This window comes from Myxocyprinus asiaticus, chromosome 30, assembly GCF_019703515.2.
Source record: "Myxocyprinus asiaticus isolate MX2 ecotype Aquarium Trade chromosome 30, UBuf_Myxa_2, whole genome shotgun sequence".
In the NCBI taxonomy this organism is placed as follows: domain Eukaryota; kingdom Metazoa; phylum Chordata; class Actinopteri; order Cypriniformes; family Catostomidae; genus Myxocyprinus; species Myxocyprinus asiaticus.
Genome location: NC_059373.1, coordinates 41,082,612 through 41,094,002, shown reverse-complemented (window position 1 = coordinate 41,094,002; position 11,391 = coordinate 41,082,612). Strand labels below are relative to the sequence as shown.

General features: G+C 38.0%; 1 protein-coding gene across 1 annotated transcript; it reads right to left on the bottom strand.

Moving 5' to 3' along the window:
* Window positions 1–340: 340 nt before the first annotated feature.
* On the bottom strand, window positions 341–3,622 carry LOC127420766 (uncharacterized). The gene is made up of 2 exons (XM_051663300.1): window positions 3,533–3,622; window positions 341–2,572 (listed from the first exon to the last, which is right to left on the bottom strand). Exon 2 carries the CDS (start codon window positions 2,541–2,543, stop codon window positions 1,845–1,847), a length of 699 nt encoding a protein of 232 aa, XP_051519260.1. The 5' UTR covers window positions 2,544–2,572; window positions 3,533–3,622; the 3' UTR covers window positions 341–1,844.
* Between the last annotated feature and the right edge of the window lie 7,769 nt (window positions 3,623–11,391).

The window sequence follows — 11,391 nt, the reverse complement described above, 5'->3', positions numbered from 1 at the left end:
GAGTCAATCTGACCAAACTGCTGCTTAGGAATGAGTGACTTCTTAACAGTGTCTCCATGGCGACCCTGCGGGGAAGGTCACAGTCTGTGAGCTGGGAATGTTTGAAGGTCTGTTGGAAACATACGCCAGCAAAAGCAGCTGATCTTTGCCCTGTCTCTGTGATTTTATCTGCTCTTTCAATCCTCATTGGTTGTTTGTTCTAAGAACTATTCAGTAACACTATACAATAAGGTTGCATTTGTTAACATTAGTTTATACCTTAGTTAACATTAGATAAAGCATTAGTTAACATGAACTAACAATGAACAACACTTATTTACAGCATTTATTACTAGCACATTTCTTAACATTAAAAGGTGTTTAAGTTAACATTATTTAATGCATTAGCTAACGTGAACTAAAAATGAACAACACCCTTTTACAGCATTTATTAATCTTGGTTTAGGTTAAATTATAGATAGTTAATGTTAACTAACAAGGAACAGCGCCTGTTTACAATGTTTATTCATGTTCATTTATATGAAGGCCTTTAATAATATATCATAATCAGAATCAGCTTTATTGCCAAGTATGCTTACACATACAAGGAATTTGTCTTGGTGACAGGAGCTTCCAGTGTACAACAATACAAAAACAATACAAAAACAGCAGCAAGTCATAGATAATAATAACAAATAAAAAATAGTTATACACATATGTACATACACACACAGACACACACATACATAAATACACATACATAGTGCAATCTAATACAAATCTGTTATCTGTTATGTACAGTGCAAATACAAATCTGTTATGTACATTGCAAATGTTTTTTGTTTGTTTGTTTGTTTGTTTGTTTGTTTGTTTGTTTTTTCAGAGGAATGAAACAGCAGAAGAGGTTGGATGTGTTGGATAAATATAAAAAAGACTAAACTGTGTACTGCACATAGTTATTGCTTAATGGGGCAATTTAACTGTTCATGAGTTGGATAGCCTGTGGGAAAAAAACTGTTCCTGTGCCTGACGGTCCTGGTGCTCAGAGTTCTGTAGCATCGGCCAGAAGACAACAGTTCAGAAAAGTAGTGGGCAGGGTGAGTGGGGTCCAGAGTGATTTTTCCAGCCTTTTTCCTCACTCTGGAATTGTATATTTCTTGAAGAGGGGGAAGGGGACAACCAATAATCCTCTCAGCAGTCCGAATTGTCCTTTGTAGTCTTCTGATGTTTGATTTCATAGCTGAACCAAACCAGACAGTTATTGAAATGCAGAGGACAGACTAAGTGACCGCTGAGTAGAACTGTATCAGCAGCGCCTGTGGCAGGTTGAACTTCCTTAGCTGGCGAAGGAAGTACAACCTCTGCTGGGCCTTTTTCACAATGGAGTCAATGTGTATCTCCCACTTCAGGTCCTGTGAGATGATAGTGCCCAGGAACCTGAATAACTCCACTGCTGTCACAGTGCTGTTTAGAATGGTGAGGGGGGTCAGTGTTGGGGTGTTTCTCCTAAAGTCCACAATCATCTCCACCGTTTTGAGCGTGTTCAGCTCAAGGTTGTTTTGACTGCACCAGACAGCCAGCTGTTCAACCTCCCTTCTGTATGCAGACTCATCGTCACCTCGGATGAGGTCGATGACAGTGGTGTCGTATGCAAACTTCAGGAGCTTGACAGAGGGGTCCTTGGTGATGCAGTCATTGGTGTAGATGGAGAAGAGCAGTGGGGAGAGCACACATCCCTGGGGGCACCAGTGCTGATTGTACAGGTGCTAGAAATGAGTTTCCCCTGTCTCACAAGCTGCTGCCTGTCCATCAGAAAGCTGGCAATCCACTGACAGATAGACATGGGAACAGAGAGTTGGTGTAATCTATTCTGGAGTATAGCTGGGATGATGGTGTTGAAAGCCTAACTGAAGTCCACGAAAAAGGATCCTTGCATATGTCCCTGGTCTGTCCAGATGTTGCAGGATATGATGCAATCCCATGTTGACTGCATTATCCACAGACCTGTTTGCTCGATAAGCAAATTGAAGGGGATCTAGAAAGGGTCCAGTGATGTTCTTCAGGTGGGCCATCACCAGTCTCTCAAATGATTTCATGACCACAGACGTCAGGGCGACAGGTCTGTAGTCATTAAGTCCTGTGATTTTTTTTTTTGGTTTCTTTGGGACAGGAATAATGATATAGCGTTTGAAGCAGCATGGGACTTCACACTGCTCCAGTGATCTGTTGAAGATCTGTGTGAAGATGGGGGCCAGCTGGTTAGCACAGGATCGAAGACACGCTGGTGAGACGCCATCTGGGCCTGAAGCTTTCCTCGTCTTTTGTTTCCGAAAGACGCGGCTCACATCATCTTCACAGATCTGAAGTGCAGGTTGAGTAGCAGGAGGGGGGAGGAGGGGGGTTACAGGAGGTGTTGGTGTTTGTGTGACGTGAAGGTCAGAATGGGTGTGGGGTGTGAGATTGGGCCTTTCAAATCTGCAGTAGAACACATTCAGGTCGTCAGCCAGTTGTTGGTCCACCACAGGGTTGGGGGTAGGAGTCCTGTAATTTGTGAGTTGTTTCATGCCACTCCACACTGATGCAGGGTCGTTAGCTGAAAGCGTAATAGGAAAAAATAGGTACTGTATAAAAAATACTTAACAATTTTTTATTTTATTTTTTTAGTTTAATTTACCCAATATTTAAAAGTACATTTTACCTATTTTACAAAGGTAAATTGCACTAACTATCTATTAGCTAGAATTTACCTGATATTCTTAAACTTTACTGTATATTGCATGCTAAAATTTTAAAAATTGCTGCCTCGTTTGTTGGGGGTTAAATCTATATATATATATATATTTTTTTTTTTTTTTTTTTTTCAGTGTAGTTCTGAGAAAATGTTTACACACTGTGTGAAGAAAAGTAGCCTACTACAATCGCTACTATCACAAATCACTTCAATTGTACAGAGTGAATTACCGTAGCCTTTCTGTCAGCTCGGTCGAAATCACAGAGATAAAAAATTTTCCCCATTCTGATGGCTTATGTTAATATTAACTGAAGATCCTGACCCATATCTGCATGATTTTATGCGTTGCACTGCTGCCACACAAACACATATCATTAACATTAAACAAGACATGTAAATACTATAAAGAGGTGATAGTTGTCGTTAACTAATGCTTAGAGCAATGTTAACTTAAACACCTTTTTAATGTTAAGAAATCTATTATTATATGCTTTCGTATAAATTAACATTAATAAACACTGTAAAGAGGCACTGTTCCTTGTTAGTTCACATTAACTATATATCTATAAATTAACATAAACCAAGCTTAATAAATGCTGTAAAGGGTGTTGTTCATTGTTAGTTTACTTTAGCTAATGCATTAAGTTATGTTACCTTAAACACCTTTTTAATTTTAAGAAATGTGTTAGTATACAGTATGTATAAATTAACATTAACCATGAAGATTAATAAATGCTGTAAATAAGTGTTGTTCATTGTTAGTTCATGTTAACTAATGCATTTACTAATGTTAACAAATGCAACCATATTGTAAAGTGTTACCAAATATTCTTTATAGTGGCTTGAATTTAGAAACATGTTGAATTGATCCCAGTTGCGAAATGACAGATTTGGAAGTAACCCAGTCCGAACCTTAAAAAAAAAAAAAAAAAAAAAAATTTTGAAAATGGCAAAATCGTATGAAATCATTGTCAAAATTAGGTTATGAGAAATGAACCAGAGTAAAGTGAGAGAATAATAATGAACAGTAAAGGACATTTATTGCCAAGTGTTTGCTTTTTCATAAAGCTCAGGGAACTTAATAGTTCTTAGTTATGTTTCATTTAAGTGTCAACTCCAAAAATTCCTGATGAAAAATAAAAATAGATGCGAATAAGACAATTGTCATACAAGTGTACTGAGAATCGATGACTTTTTCTTATCTTTGCAATTGTGAATACAGTTTGAGACAGTTGAGTTTACATATTTTCTTGAAACTTCTGAGGGGAGTTAAACTTCAAAGTTCATATAAAAAAATAAATAAATAAATAAATAAAACAGGACCTTTTCTCAGGAGACAAATATAAGAAGCAGGAGACTTGAGCAAAAGTCAATATTTGCTCTCAAATTAATCTAATTGCTGTCTGGGAAAAACCATTTAGATATTCAAGAGATCTCTCTTTTTTTCAGATTGTTCTTTTATACCAGAGAGTCTATCAAGACATCCTGAAAACAGTAGGAAGAGCTTATGTCTTAACCAGTCATGTGATGAGATGACGTGATTAATACCAAAATATCTGCTTAGTCACCAATGAAAAACTCCAACATGGACACATTAATTCCTGGAGGATGATGATTTATTTTATAATAGAAATGAGTAATAGAGCTAATGAAGGCATTTTTCATAAATAATTGCAGATGTCAGTATGAGTGATAGTGCCAATCTACAATAAACATGTCCATGCATCAGCTGAGTTTATTGAAAAACCACTTGAAATTACTTAAGTTTTATAACTAATAATAAAAGTATTCTGAGTAACTTTAATTATTAATAATGAAGTTATAATAATAATAATGCATTAACAATAAGTAAGTCTTATGTAAATTTAGCTTTATGTAGTATGTAGCGTTTTAATCTGATTTCATTATTAATATGCTCCTTTGAGATTGTTGGCGAACTCTAAACTTGAATAAACATTTGTTTTCAAGATCTTCACAAATTCACAAAAGTTTCACACTGCTCTGAATGGCTCACAGTTCTCACATATCTCACATACTGTCTCTCTCTCCTTCTGTCTCTCTCTGTTCTCTGTTTGGCTCTCGTCTCAGTGGACGCTCAGGGAGGGGGAGGGTGGCGCAACACTCAAAGGGTGTTTGAGAACATCACTGACTGCTGACCTGCACACACACACACACACACACACACACACACACATCGTGCATTAAAATCGTTTAACATACAGCTAGAAGTTAATTATCCCTTACTTACAGTAAAAAAACATTATAATCATTAATAAACAAGTATGGGAGTTGGAGTCTTTGCAATGTCATTGTGGTGATTTGAGCAGTTATTTTTGTTAAACTTTTAATATGAATTATCCATCGCATGCACAGATTTCAATAATCAAAACTCAACCATGGTAACAATCAACAAACATAATGTTAGCTAAAAAAAATGCTATAAACTCTTAATATAACAACAACACATGTAACTAAATGTGACAACAAAAACAACAACAAAATAATCCAGTAAATAGCAAAATGATGCAACCACATAATTTATAAATGTCACAATGCATGCTGGAAAGTACCAGCACAGGAGATAACACTAATACAGTAAATACTTAAAACTACAAGAGATTACTGTAATGTATTTCACCTTTCAGAAACACTCCTTGGAATGTCACTGTCATGTGTGAAAATATGACAGCTAACTAGCACAACAGCCCCCACATCTTTAATCATGAATGACAAAAGCTCCAGCTCAAATCAGACCCTCCCAGTGACATCTGCCATGCTGACATGCCCAAGCCACGCTGCTTGGCTGGACTCCTCCTCTCTCGGCCTCATTCATCAAGGACCTCACAATAATTACTGCTAATTAAGGGATTTTTCTGTGTGTGCCTCTCCCTGTGTGAATCACTACAAGTGCATTAGAAATAACATTTTAAAAATCACATTGTGCTTGGTGCAACAGGTAATGGCCTTTCCCATTTAGTTCATAATTGTTCACAAAAGTTTATTTTCGTTACTTTTTAAAAGTGCATATTTGACATTTACAATATTCAAGTCAATTAGAACATCAATAAAACATCATATGATTGAGAGTGATGATAAGGTGATCTCATTGGATACGAAGCATACTTCCCATACTTCTGAGCCTCCTCCAATCTTAGATCAGTATGTCTCCCATGAAAAGCTGTCTTTGTGGGTGGCTAACTGGTTTTTCCATGACCAGCAACACTGCCATATCCAAAGTCTAATAAGAACATGTCATAGTGATGTGTGCGGGTCAGTATCAGAAAGACTGATACTGAGTCTGAGTGTTAGGTGGAATATAGGATGGAGAGAGGTTAAAATGTTGACAACTTGAAATGGGAGGGGAAAAGACTCGAAAGCTCTGCTCCAAAACATAGTGAGTTGCCTTGCTGTATATTGTCTGCAGCTACCCTCTAAGCTTACTGTGAATGGAACATCATAAGTGACTGATATAAAGCACTCTTCATTGGCAATAAGTCAAATAACAGCAAAGCACACAAAAGACTCAACTCACAATTGATTCTAATAGATTTTGATATAGCATGTGGCTAAACTACTACTGATGGGCGTTTTCGAGTAATCGATTTCTCATCAATGTAAAGTACGGCACATATGTGAAATTTATATTTTGTTTTATTCGCAGAAATTACCAAGAATGGTTTCAAAATAAGCTAAATTCAACATGCTTTTAGAAGAAAATGAAATGAAAAATGTAAAATGTAAAAATGAAGAAAAAAGTAATAATAAATAAATAAATAAAAATAACAGTAAAAAAAAAATATATGTGCTCACCCGGAGCTTGCATAGAAAACAATGCTTACAGCATTAAGTTAATGCACATATACAGTATAAACACTGAGTGCACATAAATGCTATCACATTGTTATCATTTCACATGTTCTTATTAAGAAAAACAGGTGATGAAAGTTGGCTTTTTAGAAAATGCGCTTTGTCTGTGATATTTCATGCACCATAAATGTGGATCCTCATCCGTTGGTTTACATGACTATAACAAGAACCAAATACCAATAGAGTGGAGTAGTAAGAATCAAAATATTGCAAGTATTTCCACACTTGGCTTTGCCTGAAAGCAAACATCTCCATTTCTTATCCAAAACCTTGATGACACACATCCACAGTGACCCCAATAAAGCTGGGTGAAATGGCTTAAAAAAAATACAGTATATCTTGATATTTTTCATTTTCATTTTGAATTATCATTTTTATTTTAAGGATTAGATTTGTGTCATAAAAAAGTAATATATTTCTGTCTATTTAATAAGTAATAAGTAATTAGTAATATTCTATTTAATATCACCTTCACCTGGACTTTTATGTTGACACCAAAAGTGTTGCGTATTTGACAGTTTGCAGATGTTTCGCATCTGCTGAAACCCTGTAATTTCCTCCTTTTCTGTTATACTTATTAGATTTGTATAATAACATTTTGCGGTTACTAATGTTAAGAATTGTTTGAACACAGAGCACTTTCTTTCACAATGCCTGTGAACTGCTCTAAAAGTGCTAAAACGCTCTCACGCTCATGAGCCACGCACATGCACAACAGCGCACCACCCGATTATTCTGAACTGCACACAGACGATGTTTAACTGTTTTCAATCGCAACCTTTTGCGGTAATAATAATTACATATGACCATATCATCATTTTGATGTTATTTTGATTAACTGTGCAGCCCTGAAGGATTAAAGAGCATTAAAATATTGTGAAATTCAAGATATTGCTTAATTTTATATAATCAGCAAAATCATCACGATTATATTGTTAATATTCATTATACAACAGTTGGTTCCGGTCCTTGAATCTGATTGGACGAGAGATGTTCCATGAGTACTGATGTCACAGAACATCAGCAATCAGTTGCTTCACTGTTTGTATCACTCCGCTTGTGTTCGTGCCATTCGAAACCAGTGTAAGAGCAGCGCAGCTGTGTATGTGTGTCTTTTTCATTTTTTCCTGTGACATTAAAAATGTAAGCCACCAGGTGGCGACAAAAGACAATTTTTTGTGTTATGAGCTAGTTAAGTTTGACATGCATTGAGTCAGCGCAGTGTAGATCCTCGAGGAATCCAGAGAGAGTAGTATGTTCATAGGCTTCTGTGCGTAGTGGTTGTGTGCAGAGCAGTTCTGGTGCAGAGAGGTATCGCTGAGGAGAAACTCAGGAGAAGCATCAAAGGAGGCGAGGCAACAGGCAGGATGGTAACCACAATCCTGGCGCACACAGCGCAGACTAGTAATCAATACACAGAACATGATACAGGGTATAATAGGGCAAAGGGAGAGAGTGGTAAGCAACAGGACTCAAACGAACAATCGAGCAACAAACACAAAACAGAGTGAGGTAGATATAGCCGGGGATCTAATGGCGATCAAGTGCCGCTCGCCCGCAGCAAACTGGAATGATCAGCATTACCACTGCGAGCCAGTGACACCTGAACCCAACACAGAGAACATGTAATCACAAACTAGAACAAAACCAGAAGACTCACCGAGACCGTGAAAGTTTTTTAATTAGTTACAGAGGCATGTGTGCATCTTTTGAACAATGGCAGATCCTGATCCGTGGCGTAAGAAAGTAGTCCCTTGCACAAATGCATTTTTTGTGTCAATCCTTAGTTTTTCCTCCTTTTATATTGACTTTTTCTTTGAACTTTTGTATAAAAGTAATATCACACTCGCAATCATGCTCTATGGCCCTACATCATCATGGCTGTGATTACCTGCCGAATCACAGCCATGCTGATGTAGGCCATACAGCACTCTTGCTCAAGTGAAATGCATTCAGGTAAAATCACATGTGGGGTAACACTATATAGAACTGATTCGGCAGGTATTCACAGCTGTGCTGATATTCAGTACAACAGCACTCTTGGGAGTGGAATATTGCTTTTATAGAACTCACTCTGAGCTCCCCACTTCGTTTCGATCTCAAACACTGATCTGGAATGCTGAAAACACAGACAAGTGGAGTGATACAATGGAGTTGGTAACCTTGCTGTAAACAGAACAAGCCGCCTGACCCTTGCCCCGGAAAGAAAGCATGCATTGCTGCCGATGGGCCAGGATGCCAAACTGCCAGTCCCCTCGCTCTCTGCCAGCCCTTGATATGCCACTACCTGAAACAAACCATTCTCTGCGCTGCTCAGCCTTCACTAAGCCACATTCAGTTATCTCAGATTTCCACTGAGATTGAGACATTTCCATTTTTATTTTGTCTAGTTCCATCTGACTAGGATAGGAAGGCTATAGCAGAGGTATACATACTGCAAATAGTCACTCTGTTCTATTTATTGTTTTTTTTTTTTTTTTTTTTTTTTTTTTGAGAGTCAGAGAAAGGCATATTAAAAGATAGAATGAGTGAGTTCATGTCTGCAACCTGCCAGAAGTCGATGCTGTGATGAAACTTGAGTTTATATTGTTGGCCTCTTGAGATCTGTTCCTGAAACATTGATGTTATGTGTGAATAACATCATGCACTTAGCAAATTATAGACAGACAGACAGACAGACAGACATACAGACACACACACACACACACACACAATAACACACAAAAGCAGCATGAAGCCACCTGCCACTGCTTTCAGAGTTCAACTCCTCCCTCCTCAGACAGGAAACAAGACTCATCCATAGACTGCTGCAAGAAACAATGAACAAGGACTGAAGAACAGGGTGATGGGGGTGATGAGACAGACGGCTTGAATTAGACAAAGACAAGCTTGATTTAGATCAATGGTTTCTTCAGCCTTCACACTGCACTTGACTTGGACTCAGTGGAAATTTTATTGCTCAGAGGTTGCGCTTTCTAAGTTCATGAAGAGACATTGTAACATTGTTGCAGGCTGAAGACAGAAGTAACAGACAAAGATGATGATGTGAACCCAAGTGCAATTTATTTACATGATGTGCAATCCAAGACGTGAAAATATCCAAAATGTGAAATAACCAAAACAAAACAACTGCAAGAACTAAACAACAGGGGAAGACTAGAAAACCACTTAAATGACTTGACTAAGACTATAACTTGACTATGAAAAGAGCACAATAAACAGTCCAGGAAGTGACATTACACCAACAATACTCAACAAAGGACTAGAGAACATGAAGGCTATAAATACAAACCAAAAGGTAACAACATAACAAAACATCCAATGACAAGACAGAACTAATAACAAGGTGATAAGACTAATAAACCAAGAACCAATGACAAACTAGAACTGATAACAAAATAACAAGACAGTGAACCAAACCAATAAACTCGTGAACAAGAGGGTCACATGACAAGGAAACCACATGACATGAAACAGGAACAGGAAGCAAAACTACTAAATTTCAAAATAAAAGACACGACTAAATGAATTACATTAATTAAAACATGAACTAAAACACACATAAATGTGACAGGGGGCTCTCAGGAGGCAGAGCCTCTTGAGACTTAGGGGCTAGAGACTCAGGAGGTGGAGCCACTTGAGACTTAGGGGCTAGAGACTCAGGGAGCGATGCTGCTGGAGGCGGTGACCCAGGGGGCGGAGCCGCTGGAGGCGGAGGCTCAGAGGTCAGGGCAGCTGGGTGCTCAGTGGTAGCATAGCATGACGAGGCAGACATGGCGTGATGAGGCTACGTGGCAGCATGGTATGATGAGGCAGACGTGGTAGCATAACATGACGAAGCAGGTGTGACAACATGGTATAGCATGGCAGACATGACAACGTGAATTGGCAGGGCAGAGGCTTCAGGCGCTGGTTCTGGCTCTGGGACAGGTGCTGGCTCTGGGACAGACGAGGCTTCAGGAATGAAACCACATGACATGAAACAGGATGCAAGACTACTAGAAAGCGACAGAATTAAGTAAAAGTTTAGGTCGCAATTGTTTAGAAGAATGAATTGATCCCGACCCACACTCCTTACCAGTTGGTAGCGGTAATGCACCTTTTGTTGAATGCCAACCACCATAAAACTCCAGAAGAAGAAGAAAGACTACTAAATTTCTAAATAAAAGACATGACTAAATGAACAACATGAATCAAAACATGAACTAAAATGCACATAAACGTGACAGACATAAAGAAGTTCTCAGTTATGATTCACTTAAGTATCAGCTTCGTCATTGGAGTGTATTTACACATGGTCACTAAATGCGTTTTTTATTTTCCACCGATCTGATAGCTATCCATTTATGAAAAGAGCAAATGTAAATAACCTCCAAGACACATCTTTGACTAATAACAATCTGATCACTCCAACCACCTCTGGAGCTATAAAAATTATGTGGATAGCATAGTTCAGATAATTGGTCTTGGAAGAATTGGATGAGAAATATTTGAGTTCATATTGAAATCTCTGACTTTTGATTGCAGATTTTGGTACCTTGGCAAATGTAAGCATATTAGACATTTTTAAGGTCTCTTCTGAAACTGTAGTGCAGAAACCTGAGTTTACTGGAGTCTTCTCTGGAGAAAAACAAAATCTGAGGGGGAGACTTAAGCAAAAGTCTGAATTTGCTCCCCATTTAATCTCTTTGGTGTCTTGGAAGAATCTGATGTGATGAGAAATCTTTGAGTTCATATGCAGATCTCTGAATTTTGATTGCATACTTTTGTGTCTTGGTAAATCTGAGCACAGTCTCATACATTGTTGAGATCTC